This window comes from Diorhabda carinulata, chromosome X (assembly GCF_026250575.1).
Source record: "Diorhabda carinulata isolate Delta chromosome X, icDioCari1.1, whole genome shotgun sequence".
In the NCBI taxonomy this organism is placed as follows: domain Eukaryota; kingdom Metazoa; phylum Arthropoda; class Insecta; order Coleoptera; family Chrysomelidae; genus Diorhabda; species Diorhabda carinulata.
Window position 1 is genome coordinate 30,009,546 of NC_079472.1, and position 17,538 is coordinate 30,027,083.

General features: G+C 32.9%; 1 protein-coding gene across 1 annotated transcript in view; it reads left to right on the plus strand.

The window, feature by feature from the left end:
* The window catches only part of LOC130900889 (homeobox protein B-H1-like), a 48,481-nt gene extending 37,580 nt beyond the window's left edge, over positions 1-10,901 (plus strand). The window contains exons 3-4 of the mRNA XM_057811819.1: positions 9,708-9,976; positions 10,481-10,901. Of these exons, the coding sequence (XP_057667802.1) occupies positions 9,708-9,976; positions 10,481-10,653 (442 nt within the window). The 3' untranslated portion in view covers positions 10,654-10,901. The remainder of the gene's footprint in view (positions 1-9,707; positions 9,977-10,480) is intronic.
* The last annotated feature ends 6,637 nt before the right edge of the window (positions 10,902-17,538 follow it).

The window sequence follows — 17,538 nt, forward strand, 5'->3', positions numbered from 1 at the left end:
TAAAACCTTTTATTGATACGAAATCTTTTTGTAAAAGAGAAACGTACTTGAAGAAAGATTTTTAAAAGATTTTTAAACCATCATGGATTTTATTAGACCTGGAGGTCGAGCTTTAGATGATTAGAGCACAATGAATAATAGACTTTAGAGGTCTGAATATGATATACTATCTAGAAAAGGAGCTAAAACATTTTATTGGAACGAAATCTTTTTGTAGTAGAGAAACGTATTTGAAAAAAGATTTTCAAAAGTTCTTGAAACCATCATGGAGTTCATTAGACTTGGAGTTCGAGCTTAAGAAGGTTAGAGCAGAATGAATAATAGAGTTTAGAGGTCTGAATATGATATACTATCTAGAAAAGGAGCTAAAATCTTTTATTGACACGAAACCTTTTTGTAGTAGAGAAACATACTTAAAGAAAGATTTTGAAAAGATCTTAAAACCATCATGGAGTTCATTAGACCTGGAGGTCGAGCTTTAGATGGTTAGAGTACAATGAATAATAGATTTTAGAGGTCTGAATATGAAGATTAAATAATATCAAATTTTTTTATTATTATAACTGTGAGATGTCAAAATAAATGTTTATGAAGCTTTCTTTAACATCATGAGAAGTGTAATTGGTGATTGAATGGTAAATTAAAAGAAAGGTGGAGGAGAAAACAGGAATATTCGATGGAAATTGTCTACTGCACTGTATGTGGTGTAAATACAACAAAGCTTCGATCACGAAATATGGAGATTATATCTGCGTTTCTACGTTTACTAAAATTTGTAGTTAGAGGCGGCTTTTGAATCGTATGGTAAATACTAGGTAATTTCCTACTTTGTTCTCATACTGAATGGAGATTTATTCCTATTCGGAAAATAAGCGATTGTTAGAAACAACACGGTTCTATGTAATAATCGAGATATTCATGAAAATTTACCAAAGGATCGATACACATTGAATATTTTTAAGTACATATTTTGAAATGTGTTCGTTTCATAGTCTATTATCCTCGGTTAACGTTTTATACAAAATATTAAGTTACCGTGAAACTTGAAAAATGATGTGGCGTTTTATTTGAATAACTGATATTTTAAATAAATCGACTTCTTGCTTGTAAACTTCAAGTTCGCCTTCTCTGGCGTACCGAAAAATTTTGATATAAATTCAGTAAAAATTAACAGACATGGAAAATCCTAGACAAAACACTATTTTCTCAAAAATACATTGAAAAATAATATTTAAACTATCCATTAACCACTTGAACTAGTAAAACTGAACGATTAAAAAGTTATCAAACCTCATAGAAACATCTAAGTCACCAAATAATTACCACGTACTTTATATTTCTCAATGATAAAGTTTGACGTCGATTACAAAACATTTGAACCATAGACAACCCACGGATTCCAAGGAATTGTCTATGGTATTGGCTAATCAATGGATGAAATCATGTTGTAGCTACAGAATTGATGATAATGAAATAAAAAATCCTGTGCTATGGCGATGGCACCGGAAGATCCGTTAATGAAACAAAGAAATAAATGAAATTTTCTTGGTATTGACATAACCAGTTATGAAGACGTAGAAGACAAGTAGATAGATCCAATAAGATCGCGGGATGTATTCGGAAACAAACAATTAAGATTAAAATCAAAATTACCGATTTACAAAACGACTATCAGATCAAAAACGAAATAATGTAAACTACAGAAATCAAAATTATCGGTCCGATCTTACAGAATCTAGAAAGAAAATATGGGAAAATCAAGTGACGTAGATTAAATTAAACGATAGGCTGGTAAAAATATCAAGAAATATCTTTCTTGGCGGAGTGATAAGTAACTTACTGTGAAAGAAAGATGAAAATAACTATGAAACTGTTAAAGAAGATGACTAAATCTATAAGGTGACTAGAAAAATCAAGTGCAATTGCGAACGAGAGAAATGATAAATTTTGTAGTGATTTCGAAGAATGTTTAGTGGTTAAGCTCTCAATGTTTATATTGCTGGAGTAATAGACTTTCAGTTTTAATGTTCAACAGGGAATCGCATAATAAGGGCGTGTAAAATCGATGAAATTATAATTAATAAATCAAAACGAATGCTGATGATTTAACTCGAATATAGAGACAGAGAAAAGCATTTAAAATATTGTGTAAAAAAACTGGAAATTGACCTAATTTTACATCTTTGAGAACCTAGATTAAAGTCTGAGGGACTGGGACAAAACCAGGAGTTACTTACGTTGCGGAAACGATCACATTAACAAATTTGGACGATATACGAGAGGAGAATGATTAGGAAAATACATGAAAATGGAATTTGGGATTAATTTGATGTAGTAAACACAGTTAAATCAAAAATATGGTGGGGACACACTAAAACAAAACAGGAGATGATAAAATTACAGGATATAAACCAAACTAAATACTTGTATTAACGTGTATTAAATTGTAAATAAGTTTATGTTTCTAAATCTTGTTCATTTTGGGACGAATCTGTTTTAAAAGTCTTTATCAACACATTTCCAAACGTCTATTTTATCTATCTTTCAAATATTTTTTCAAAACAATTAATTTTGAAACAGAGGCCTAAAATCAACAAGATTTAGAAACATGAAGATAGTGAATAGTTTAGTGAAGTGAAGTGTATAAGACTTAGTGAATAGTTTAGTGTATAAAACATAGTGAATTCTTCAATGTCTTATTTCTTAAGACCTTTTGATATGTTTATGTTTCTTAATTTTCTTGATTTTAGGTCTCTTATGTTTCAAAATCAGTTTTTTTAATAATTTTTGAAAGATATATAAAGACTTCGAAACGTCAATTGAAAATAAGTATACCTAATACATGACATTGTAAAATATTCAATAAAATTATTTCATTGTCTAATTCGATCTAAGCAGAAAAACTAACATAGTACGTTGAAGCTTGATAAAAATGGTAGTACTCAAAGTAATTTAGAAAATAGACGTATAAATCTAATAAAGTTCTTCTCCAATTTTCTCAATCTTTTAAATATCAAAACCACGATCTTACATACAGATCTGGAAACCAAGTAGCGATATTATCCAGATTGTGAGTATTTGAAATAGCCACGGCGAGGCGCTGCTATCTAGAGATGCTAGAGATGGACGTGGATAGGACACGGTTACAGAGATACCTCTGGATTGCAACGCCGACCTGGCGGTTAAAGAATGAGGTAATTTAGAGCCGATCCTCGCTTTTAGACCTGTATGTAAGACAATGATGTAACCACATAACTATATCAGTTATAATTATTTAGAATTCAATAGTATTTTTTAATTTCTCGCGATGTTATATTGAATTTAATTTTTGTCATCTCCGCCACTGTTTCTCCATTGTAAATAACAACAAAGGATTATTCTCATGGTTTCTTAAAAGCTGTTGGCTAAATTAGTTCCGGTAAATCTTTTTTTTTTTTGTTTACATCACTGAATAAACATTTGCTCAGTATTTAAACTCGATAAAAAAGAAGAACGAGTAATATTATTTAGTATAAGGGTATGTAGGTAAACGCCTTTTAATCAGTTTTACCTTGCCGTCGATCGACCGCAAAAAAATCCGAATCGATTCGAGGTAAGATGAAGAGAGAGATCGTTTTTATGATCGATTAATTTCTTCGGTAATCACGAATAATGCGGAGAGTTAGTCAACTGTAAAATATTTTAATTTGAAAAATTGTTCGATAAATACGTTAATTTCATTTATTTTTCAATGATGATAAAAAACTACGCACCCCGATTGGAATTTTCCGGCTACGAATATTATCAAACATTTGCATACAACATCTATAAATTCTCGTTACATAATACAACCTGTAATTACGGTTATAATTACCCTTTTAACATATCGTAAAATACGTTGAGTAATATATTCAGCATCATAATAAACGTTGTCAAATTGATCTCGTATACCGTAGGTACTCGTAAAAATTTTATTGTAAATGATTAAACTAATTTATTCCCAAACTACTAATAAACAGTTCAGTATAAAGAAAATCATTTGCTTCAATGGATTTTCACTTTTTCAAAACCTAAATCGAAATTATTCATTCAGTATGTGGAAGATTCTACAAAAGTAATAAAGAAATTATAAAAATATTTTCCATTTCTATATGATAGAAAGTAGTAAATGCTGGTTGCGTTTTTTGGTCTCAATATAGCATATTTTTCATAAAAATGTTTACAAAACTGTGGGAAAAGTTAAAAACTTCTTATTTCCCGGATTTGTTTAACGAAGGACTTTTTGGAAACTTGATTGAGTCGTAGCAGGCGACAGAAATCAATTTTATAAACACAAAAAATTTACAGTTCAACAAACATAAAAACTGTATTTAGTGCAATATTTCATTCTTCATCAATTACTACTTTTTGACTACCTGCAGCATTTATCGAGTCTTATCTTGTTCGGAATTATAAAAAACCCCATCTCGAATTTAAAGTTACGAAAAGTTGGGCTCTTATCAAATCTACGCTGCAGTAGTTTTTGTCTTGATTGACTTTGTCAATTTTTTCAACTGCATCATCGACATAAACGTTAGAAGGAAGGACACCAAGGACACAACGGTTTCTATCGCGTCCAAACTCGCTTTTTTAGCGCTAACCAAAATTTTCCAGAACTGTCAAAGATCAACGCTTGCTAACTTAAAAAAAACTTATTCTATAACAGAATAATTATCGAAATATATTAAATTCATGTTTGAATTGGTTTCTCCAATTATTATAAATAGTGATGAGTAAAAACCCTTCCATTTGTTAATGTTTCGCTGACTTTAAACGTGGTGGTACGGACGCTGATGATGATGAACGTTCTGGTCGTCCGATTGAGATTGCTACCGCAGAAGACACCAAAAAAGTCCTCAAATTGGTTATATCTACTCGAAATTACGTGATATAGCTGACTCCATAATGATAAAGTTCACAATTATGCATGAATATTTGATCATGAGAAAGCTTTTTATGAAGTGGATGCAGTGTCGATCAAAAACAACGTGTCGATGATTCACAACAGTGTTTGATCAGTGTTTCACGTAATAAATCAAATTTCTTGAGTCGATGTGTGATAATAGATCCATCACTTCACTCCGGAATCAAAACGATCATCATCTGAATGGACTGCAGTCGTTGAACCACGTCTGAAGTGTCCAAAGACAACAAGACAAAGTTTGGAAGGTTATGGCTTGAGTATTTTGGGATGCATATGGAATATTGTTCATTTACTATCTTCAAAATGGAGCGAATACTATATAGAGTTGTTGGATCATTTGAATGCAAAAATAAAAAAAAAACGGACTCAAAACCACTGTTTCACTAAGATGGTGCAAAAATCGATGACAACGATGATTAAATCGAACGAATTACACTTCTAATTGCTTCCTTATCTACCTAATAGTCCAGATCTGACTCCCAAGGACTACTCGCTATTAACCGATCTTTAAAAAATTTAGAAAAATCAATTGCTGAAGTTAGCGAAGCGTTGGTATGATTGTTTTGGTCTAGATGAAGATTAATTTGAAGAATGAAATCAATTTTTTGAGTGTTGTTATGTTAAAACTAGGAATAGAGTTACTATTATGAAAAAATTAACTATTTCTACTAAATATATTTGTAGTTAATATATGTAAGAAGCGGTAAGTTTATCTCAAACTACTAATCAATTAAAAGGTAGGCGTTTGATAAAAAATCTCGTTGAAACGATTTCCTAATTTGGAAAAGAATCCGCCCTTTGGCCGCTTCCAAATCAAACAACCTACAAATTGATCTATCGGCGTCTTTAATCTGTCGGTGATTAACACGAGACAATAACGAGTAGATCTAGGTAGTAATTTTCTTCCCAGAGCCCGGCGTATTACCAACAGACAGGGGCGGCTCGGTAGTTGGAACATTTAATTGTTAACCGGCGCCCTGATGGTGTGTCAGCACTTTTTCCACTACGATTAGGTGACTAAATGATTTCAAACAATGATCGTTCTCAAAAAGAAGAAGAATATCAAAAGGAAAAGTTTGTTATACATAATTACATTTTAATTGTTTCTAAATACACGCCACTGTTAAATATCCGAACCGGCTACGAGTTTTTAGTTTTAGGTAATAAATTTTATTATTGTTCTTCGAAAAATAAATTCGAATTAAAGTTTTCGAAATTATTTTCTTGTTTAAAACACGATAACTTATTGATTTGAATACATTAAGAGTTGCATGGTATCGTTGATATTCTTAGAACAATTTGCCAGCACTTAGGGGCAGTTTAACGTACATTACTTAGTGTAGATAAGGGCCTCTTAAACACTTCCGGCGGCGGCTTCCAATTGCGCCACGTTGCGGTTAACGTTAGAACTACTTTAAATCACGCCAACTCGATGTATTTATAGTAATATGAATTTAACGTTTTATCGCCGCGGAGATTATTATTAAAATTTATTTCGCCGTTACCATTAACATTATTTTCTTTCAATTTTATCTCGCTAACGACTTGACGTTTATCGAAAGTCACAATGGATCGTGTAATTTAATAATTTATATCCTAACCGAAATCATATAACACAATCAACTGTCAATAAATTAGTAAAAAAGTTTAACGAAACTAAAAATAAATTTTTAGATGTATGTGTTCTGTTAGAAGACTTAAATATTGAAGAAATATCCAGGAAATTTGATATTTCGCGAAAATCCGCAATGAAAAAACATTTCACGTGATAATAAATTCCATCTATTCAAAGTAAAGTCGGTTGAAGATTTGTCAGATTACGATTTTGAAGAGTTTAAAGACCAAAACGATTTTTGTATCAACGGAAAAATAAATCGGCTTAATTGTGTAGATGCTTGTCACGTAACCATCCTCGTTGGATGCGTTGATCCCTTACCCAAAAAAACTAGGATTACCACAGAAATGACCAGTTAGGGATGTTGCAAAATGTATTGAAAAATAGATTTAATTTCGAAATTTTGGCATTTAGGTATAGAGAATAGGAAAAAGGAAATATCTGACAACAATGTAGATACCACCATAATACCGGTCGTATCACAAGACACAAAAATTAATAAAAATCGTACATAAAACTCACTAAATTTTTACTTTTTTATATTACCGAATATAAAATCGGCTTGTGAAATTTTCTGTTGACAATAAAGTATTATAATTTTTTTTTCTCGAAGCAGTTAAGGACATTTTCGGCCCCCTATAACTTCCTTATAAATTAAACTAGAAACCTGTATTTTTTAATAACCAAGTAAACTTCGTATGAACACGGTATTTATTTAATTTCATTTTAATTTAAATTTTTGAATTAAAGTTTTAAAGAATTATATGAAGACAACAACGAATTTTCACAATAAAAAACGCGTTTACTGGAATTGAATAAAACATGTTTGGGAAAGCTCAGCTTTTTTTCTATCTTTCGACATAATCGCCGTTTAAATCAATGCATTTTTGCATGCAGTTTTCCATCTTATTTATATTTGAGTAGTAGAAATCTAAAAGTCTGCCCTCTCGTCAATAAAATAGCTTCAATCCTCTTCTTAACTCTTCGTCCTTCTTAAGTCTAATTCGGGAAAGAGATGGTGATCACTAGGAGCCAAATCTGGACTATACTCAATCCAATTATGCACCATTTGTACACTCATACAGTTAGGAATGAATGTCCACCGGAGGAACGTTTTTTGGATACGAAGAACGTAATTCGTACCTGGTGTGAAGATCAAATGGAAGCTCCGTCCACTACTAAGATAAGTTGTCTATAGCTCTGGAAGAAAGGGGGTCAAAATGTACAAAAGTTTCGTCTAACAGCGTCCAGAGGCGTGTGCAGATTCTTATCTTGATGCATTATACTGCTGGTGTTATAGTCCAGTGAATACAGTCTAATTAGAACCAAAACCTACGAAAATTAGTTATGTCGCTGATTTTCTGGATTTAGGATCGGTACAGTAGAAGTTAACATCAAAATTTTGACCGCTAAGCGATTTATTTTTGTTAAAAATTTCAAAATTTCGAATTTTGTAAATAACTCGAAATCTATGGCGAATTTAGAAAAAAGTGAAGGGATCCAAAATGTATTTCAAAAAATTTCCTACAAAAAAGTTACCTTGTGATTTTTTCCTAATCTCAAAATTACTCTTACAAAAAGCGAATTTCGTGTTATTGGATTTTGACCGCCCCTGAAATATGATACTTTTTCTTCTTGTCTTATATTCAAGCAATTACTTTTATTTTCTTAGTTAATCTATGTTGAATAATTTTATTCCAATTTTCTACAAATTTTTCCTCAAATGAAAAAGTATTTTCGATCGAATATAGTGTCTTGGTTTGTCTGGTATAATAATATTTTTACCCCCGTAGAATTTAGTATAGTTAATAAGCCCTTGGCTCAGGTCAACTACTCGGCGAAGTACAAAGCAAACAAATACGCCCATCCTATTATTGCATGACTGTCATTTTCCACGCCGATTCCCACCTTTCTAAATAATACGCGGCATCCTTAGAAATCATATGGCGGGAAATAATATTTTCTTCTTTTTTATCTGCTAAACAACATTTAACGTTAATAAACAAAAAATTTGCTAGTTTTTCTTTTTTTTCCGATTCTACTTCCGAATTTTTCGAATCACAACATTAATTTCTAAATTCAATTTTTCGAGCAAATCAAAACTTCGATCATTTGGTTCCTAGAAGTTGGCTCACATGTCAACTGTCAAAGTTCATTCAATGCCTCGTCATCAATGTTTACGAGGATGAATCCAGAAGTACCTGGCTTGACCTAGAGATGGCGGTAGTTGTATTCGTTAGGCAGTGAAATGAAGAAGAATTTTTGCACAGTTTCATAACGTGGGTCCAGCACTACACTCCTGAAGCAAAAGAACAATCAAAACAATGGACTGAAAAAGGAGAACCGGCTCCAAAGAAGACAAAGATCGTTCCATCTTCGTCGGTTTTTTGGAATGCGCGTGGGATAATTTCCATTTCCAAAAAGAGATCTCCAATTCACCCATTGAGCCAATAACAATCATTGAAACCTAGTACCAATAAATACCAAACAATTTACAATATCAGGATCAAGCAGAAAAGCAAAAAATAAGAGGGAACCTTTGATTGGAGTGTCTCACGAAAAACTGGAGGTCAGTTTGCGAAAAGTGGACGTACAATTCCAAATTCTAAAGGAACAAAATGTAGTCCAAAAAGGGTGAGAATCGCACCCAAATGGAACAACGAATTTCGGTACGAAAATCTTTATCGACGACGAATCATTTTCATAAAGGCGAGGAAATAAATTCAGAATTGTATTTCGAAAGATACAAAAAGTGTTTGTATGGGATCATGTATCTTCTCGAGGTCGTTTTTCAGCACGTATTTGTATTTCTGGAAATACTCTAACCGCCAAAATAATGAAAAAAAATGTGTTAGATCTAGATCAACACAGTTCTGGAAGGAAACGTAAAGAAAATTTGTGTTTTGACCAGATTATGGCAACTGCAGAATGCAGAAGCTTTTGCAAAGAAGATATTTGTCAAATAGGGCCAATTAAATCATTTTTTAACGTGAAAATTATAAAAGCAAGTGAATAATTGAATTAAAACAAACAATCTTACCCTCTTAGTTGCCTCTGTAGTACTTCTTCACCAATTTTTACAAGTATTTCAACATGTCTCACTTTTAAAATCAAAATTTGATTATTGTAAAGCATTTTTGTTTGTTACAGAACGAAATGGAAACGTCAAACAGCCGTCGGTTTGGAACTTTTAGCTGAAGCCGGGAATTACGCGGCCTTTCAAAGGTTATACGGAGCCCCGGCTTACGGTTGTTGGTATCCACCTCAAACGGCAGGTCCTACCGCTGCACCTAGTGCAGCGGACCTTTACTATAGACAAGCGGCTGCGGCGGCGGCCGCAACCTTACAAAAACCTCTACCCTATCGACTGTATCCTCCAAGTATGGGCTTAGGCATACCCGGACCCAGTGCTCACATAGGTAAGTCCAATTAAACACCAGAATATGTTGATTTTAAAACGGGAACCTAGAGTTTTGAACGATAAAAATCGATTGACTAAAATATATTGCATTTTGGAAATGGACCAAGAACCTTCCCAGCACTCCTTGGTGATTAACTTGGAAGTAGCCATCGCCTTTTGCTTTGAATCATCGTAAAGGAAATTTTTTTCGTTTTCAGCGATTATAGAAGGATTCTTTATGGTGCTGTTGAAGTATGGACAGATTTTGGGCGACTCAAAACATGATTTGCTAATTTTTCCTATGTAAAGGTTGTTGGATGGTTGATTAAAGTTAGTTAATAATGGTTGCTTCCATTTCAATCCTACGCATGACTTTGTTCAATGTTGTTGCTTTTTTTGATCTCAAAGACATCAAATTAAATCGATCTGTAGTTCTCAATAATATAAATAAAACGGTTAACTGTAGAATTCTACAATGGAATATTTGTTTTTTGTTTTACTTCAGTGTTAATTTTTGTTTCAGGTTCGTTGGCGGCTAGTAGTTCTCTGAGTACACTTAGTAGTTATTATTCGAGTCCTACGCCGGAGGGTCCTTCTCCCAGATCACCGAGTCCTGACACACCTCTGGATCCAGGTTCGCCCGGTACGGCGGGAAGAAGATCCCCTTCGGAAGACGAAGATACCATACATGTGTAAAGGTGACGAAAAAATTTGTGATATAACTTGTATTATAGCTAAATTACTGTTAATTTATTTTTGGCGCTTTTTCGATGTTGTGTAGGAAAGTGGAGCGCATTCAGTACGAACGAAAATTTTGTAATTAATAGCGAAAATGTCGTCGTTTATTGTATAAAAGAAACCAGTGGCCAGTGTAGTTAAAACTCAACATATTCCAATTTAAACTGAATCAATGAAAATAAAACTGGAATTAACTCGAAATAAAAGTTATAAAAAATGGAATTTCACACACACACACAAATATATATATATATATATATATATATATATATATATATATATATATATATATATATATATATATATATATATATATATATCTTCGTCCTGTCAACAATCAGGAGTTAATTGATTTTGCAAACAGCATCCGTTTTCTTTCATTATCAACGATGTTTCGAATTTTTTGCTATTTAAATTATGACGATAATTACAGAGAGTTGCATTTAAAACGAGTTTGTCTACACTAGCAAACACTATTTTTGTTACACAAACTTTATATCTTCTTTTGAATAAATTAATAAACATGCTATAAGATACTCCGAAAGTTTGTGGGGAATTAATTTTTACATTTTAACGTTGAAATTTCACATCATTAAATGAACGGTACTATTTAGAAAATTTCGAATTTTCAAAGAGGAATCAACATAAATCCCGGATTTCAAATAAATGTCGTATATGACACTGATATTACGTTGGGTTAAACAGCCATTTGCTGTTCCAATGATTCGTATTGAGCCGAAGGATCATGTAAATCAGAGGTGTCAAACTCAATTTTTCAAATTTTGAATTCGTAGGTGGGCCGGATTGAAAATAGTAACAGTATCGCTTCGATTACTCGACTCAACTGACTCACGTCGCTCCGACGCGCTCGTCTTATATGATTAAGGAAAATTCTAGTCTAGACTCGAAGCGCGTGGAAGATTCAATCTTTATCTTTCTCTCTCGCTTGTTTAGTCATGCGCTGTCCTTGAAATTACGTATAACATCCTTAGACATGAGAGTACGAGTATTTAAACCATCCGTAGAGGAATCGAATGAAATCTAAAAGCTCTAAAAAACATAATTCTTCTTTCTGGGACGCATTGCGATCGCGGGTCTTATTGATACGGCCCGCGGGTCGCTTTCGGCCCGTATCGTTGACACGATTCACATAAATGATTGTTATTTTCGTTTGACACAAACGAAAATTATTACAATCAAGTCCAAACATACTAAGCTTATCTTCGGTCAATGGAATCATTCTAAATAGTGACGAACAGCCTTCAAATCGATCAGAAAGTCATCCCCAAAACTTATTGTAAATCATTACGATGAGGTATTTTGGGATACTGACTATCAATTTCCACGAAGTAATTTAAATGATTTAGTACGTGATTTCAATCGTTCTAAAGAACAGGGTATGTAAAACCTTCACGTAACTGTTTATGTTTCAAAAAATTATTTATCAATTACTGTAAAAACTGATAATATCATTATTTAAACTGATTAATTGACTCATTGACACATAGACAATGTTTTGTGATATTTTCTAATGAACACTCAACATAGCTTTTGACTATTTTGTTGGATTTCCATCCTCCGTGTTGTTTTATTTTCATAAAGTCCGCTCCTGAGTCTGCCAGAAGAGACGATGACTAGTCCTGTATATCCTTTAACATTAGGTTGATCCAAGTACTGAACAATATTTGCTGGTAATTTTCCAATTGTATTTATGCCCACATGGGTTGTATGCCATTACAAATCATATAAAAAAATCTGTCGTACTGTACAGATTTATCGTAGGAACTTCACTTCAGCTTTCCTGCAGGATCATCTCCTTTATAAATCTTTCTACATTTGTAAAATTTTGGTATCCCGCTGACCGACTCTTCAGCAAAGTCAAAAGCTTCATGTACTCGATATCGAGATTTATGTGCACTGTGAGTCCAGATCTCAACGATGAATATGTAGTCTGCAAAATCTACCCTTTAAATTTTCAAAATAATCAAATAAAACCTTTACGTTGATGTTCTTCATATTTTTCAAATCGAACCTTTTATGAAATTTTTGGTAGACCAAGACGTATCTACTTCTTGATTTTTCTACCCACTGCAGGATATTCAAACTATCTTTTCTTCAAATGGAATGTGATTCGATAGCAACTGAAGTAATTTGTTTTGACTTCGTCACACTTCAAGACCTGTTTCTATAGTAAATTTTGACGTGACAAAAAAAATTTGAAATTTTCTTAATCGGCGTTATCAAAAAAAATGTTGAAACTTCTTTTTCTAGCTTTGGAATATGTTGAGTATTGATGTTTTGTATATTTCGTCTTTTAGCCACAACTTGTGTATTATAAATAAAAAAATAAGTGCGTATAAAACGTACTAATTTGTAAATGGTTTTTAATTCAAAAGATTACGCACTTTCGTTGTGATCGACATTATTTTTTTTTGTTTATTTCGGCTCAACGAGCTTGTTTATTAATGTTAATATTAGAAAATAGGAAAATAAAGGATTTTAAGTTTTTATTACCACCATATGTTTTATTACTAACCTAACCTAATCTAACCTAACATTTTTTTGCTCCGAGGAAGAGTGGAAGCTTGTGCCTTCCTCTTAGCGGGCTGTGCAAAGCTGAGGGTTCCTCATCAACATCGTCATATATATTCTGAGATGTTTTGCCAGTTTTCTTTGGAGCTCACCGTGTAATCTACGATCTCGTTTTCTCTCGTTGGTTTTCCTTTTGATCAAACGTGCCGCATAGCTCATTATTCATCTTTTGAATTCTTTTAGTAAAGTGACCCATATCCCGTGACGAAATATCAAATATTAGATTGTCTATTCCATCTTTCCTGTCATCTTCTGATGGTCCTTTCCCTTGCCATTCTTCTGTTTCCCGCCTCCTATTTTATATAAGAAACATCTCTCTTCGATCATAAGATCTATTGGCGGGAGACTTTTTTATTACCTGGATCGCTTCTGAAGAAGCTGTCGCCCTTAGTAGTGCACTTCTTTGAGCTTTGATTAGCATTTCTTCATATTTGTTTATTTTTGTAACTTGTCTCCAAGTAGGTGTCGCGTTGGCAGACCTAACCTAACCTAACTTAACCTAACATTATTTCGTAACGGTTCGTGGTAAAAAAATTTGAGTGCTCTACAATGTTTCCAAGAAAACTAATCTTGTAGAAGTTTTGTCATATTTTTGAAGTTTCCGTTGATTTTATCGATTTAAATGCTATTGGAAGGGTTCAAAGTTTAAAGTAAAATAAAACGTTTGAACCTTTTCCGGTCTTAATCAATACAATTCAGTACGAAAAGATATCAGAAGTTGTTATCTAGGTCTTCTCTAGCGACCTTTGATGGATAGTATCCAAAAAATTCTCAAAATCGCACTTCAAACAAGAATTTGGTTAGAGGTGAGGATCTCACTTAGTGTAACTTGATTTTTTACAATCCCTATGTCCAAAATACATTTTTTTTAGATACGAGGGTTGTTATTTAACTTTCCAGATAAAGTTTTGATATTTTTAATGGTGAACTTTCCCCATGGCTATTTGAATTGTTTACAGATGACATGAAAAATTCATCGTGGTCTAAAACTGGATATAAATCGTACAATGGATGATTCTCTATGACTTTATACATGAAACACCATCTTGAATCAGCTCGATTCGTTGGTTTTCCAAATTCAATCGTGGTCGCACTTCGCTACAAGATGAATTCGTTCAAAATCTGCTGTTATGCTAGATAACATCGATGCTGTGCGTAAACTAATATTGCTAGATACCGTCAAAGCAAACTTGGACATCAATTCCACTGGTATTCATTCAATTTAGTTGTCAAAAAGATTTGTTCCCGTTGAATACCGCATAATTTGACAATCACCAAAAAAAAACAACTGGTGTCGATTGGTGCATAGAAATGTTGAAAAAATTCAATCTCGGTGCTTCTATGAGATCGTGATAGACAACGAATCATGGGTTCATGCATATTAACTCCAAACTTAACAACAATCGACTGTATGGGTCTTTCAAGACGAGTCGAATCCTACAAAAGTTGTTCGCGCACGAAGCACTTTGAACCAAATGGTCTCTTCTTTTCTTAAAATAACCGGACTTGTCCTACTGTTCCATTAAAGCAATTCTGAATGATACACCAGCATTTGTTTACCAAAAGTATTCCAATCGCAGAGTTTCCACCACGATAATGGTTGATCTAACACATTAACTCAAAGAAAAACAGTCAAAACATCGAATTGATAGGTTATACACCGTATGGAACCTAATTATGGAACCTTATTTCCACAGATCAAAAATAACTAGAGAGATCAATGTTTTTTTACATCTGAAGAAGCGATCGATGTGTTCAAATCAAATGTTTAGCCAAATTATAAATATTTGTTTTTAGTTGTTTATCTCAAAATTTAACTAGCAATCCTCGTATTAAGTATAATCTTCTCTTAACCAACGTTGATTTATCTCACCAAATTTATTAAAAAACAGAAATTGCGTATTCTATTTGGTTTAAATTTGCGATGGTTCTTTAAGAGTTCGTGGTCTGGCTAACTGGCTAACTATCCATTAATCAACATCATTAGATGTTTGCGATATGATTAGCTGTAATCAACTGATCATGTTATGGCTACCGTATTTTAGAGATACGTCCATCATATTGATCATTGACCATTAAATTTAATGAAGAAGAAACTAATTATAAAGAAGTCGATGGAAATGATTCTCCACTCAATATATTCTGCAGATCTGCTTCAATTTCAGTTTTATCAACAAAATAAACTTCGTTTTGAAGTGCATAAGACATATTTCTGTGAATAATTGAACTATTCTAATTACCCAATTAAATCGAATTTAAACAAACATGTTTTTATTGAGGTGTGGATATACCTGAGATATGAGCGTGAAAACGGTCACCGGGGTGGTCCAGTCCGTCAACATCGTTTATATTCCACTCGTGTGCAAAATCTGCGATTGATTCCAATTAAGGTCCTGTCAATGAATCTTATCTAATAATCACTATTCAGTTCAAAGGACAAATTAATTAGTATCGTATTCAATATGGCGGGTACGGTGTCATCGCTTTTTTTTACATTAAAAAAAATTTATCTGCTATAAACATCGTATTCACAACATAAAGAGATTGTGGAAAAAGTTTTTTTGAAAATTTTCAAAATTATCGATGCTTAAAAACTAAATAAAAGTCTGATACACATTTCATTAGATTCGGGATTAAAGGGAATCAGTCGTGCTCTGCTTTTGTGATTTATACGACGTCCAAAACGTCCCAAAGGTGTTAAAGAGAGTTCAAATCAAAAATTTAAGTGATTCAATCGATAATTTCCAATAGTAATCTCTTCAAAGATACAATTTTTGATTTGGGCGTTATCTTGCATCACCAAAAGCATCAGCAGTCATTTAGCTAGATCGTAAACTATTAAATTTCTTTCTATGAACTATTCCCAAGCAATAAATAGTAATTCTAGCAATCCAAGCGAACCCTCGATATCCAAAAGAGTCTATACACATCTCATTAGATCCAGGATTAAAGGGAATCAGTCGTGCTCTGCTTTTGTGATTTATACGACGTCCAAAACGTCCCAAAGGTGTTAAAGAGAGTTCAAATCAAAAATTTAAGTGATTCAATCGATAATTTCCAATAGTAATCTCTTCAAAGATACAATTTTTGATTTGGGCGTTATCTTGCATCACCAAAAACATCAGCAGTCATTTAGCTAGATCGTAAACTATTAAATTTCTTTCTATGAACTATTCCCAAGCAATAAATAGTAATTCTAGCAATCCAAGCGAACCCTCGATATCCAAAAGAGTCTATACACATCTCATTAGATCCGGGATTGAAGGGAATCAGTCGTGCTCTGCTTTTGTGATTTATACGACGTCCAAAACGTCCCAAAGGTGTTAAATAGAGTTCAAATCAAAAATTTAAGTGATTCAATCAATAATTTCCAATAGTAATCTCTTCAAAGATACAATTTTTGATTTGGGCGTTATCTTGCATCACCAAAAACATCAGCAGTCATTTAGCTAGATCGTAAACTATTAAATTTCTTTCTATGAACTATTCCCAAGCAATAAATAGTAATTCTAGCAATCCAAGCGAACCCTCGATATCCAAAAGAGTCTATACACATCTCATTAGATCCGGGATTGAAGGGAATCAGTCGTGCTCTGCTTTTGTGATTTATAAGACGTCCAAAACGTCCCAAAGGTGTTAAAGAGAGTTCAAATCAAAAATTTAAGTGATTCAATCAATAATTTCCAATAGTAATCTCTTCAAAGATACAATTTTTGATTTGGGCGTTATCTTGCATCACCAAAAGCATCAGCAGTCATTTAACTAGATCGTAAACTGTCAAATTTCTTTCTTTGAACTATCACCGAGCAAAATAATTCTAGCAGCTTACTGAAGATCTACTGGTTTATTTTTTATGATCTAGTGTAGTAATTTTCCGAATAATCTTCCCGAGCTGTTCATTTCTGATTCTGGTCTGCTATTTTTTTATTTCTTTTATTTTTGTCTTTATTTTAGACTCCTTCAGATAAAATTTCGATTATTTTCGGTCTTTATCAAAATATAAAAATTTCTTTTAAGTTTATCCAATTTGTAGCCTGTTAAAAATCGAAGTGCATTGCTGATCTGTATTGCTTAGTACTTAAGTTTTCGAAATTTCAGTTTTTCATTAGTAATTGTCCATGATCAAAACTGCTTGTACATGTTGAAAATTGCTGAAATAATTTTATTATTTCCTCAAAAGTAAACATACCCAGAAAAATTATTTAATTTTAGCTGTTCGTATGAAATCTAGAAATCACAAAGCGCTTTCGC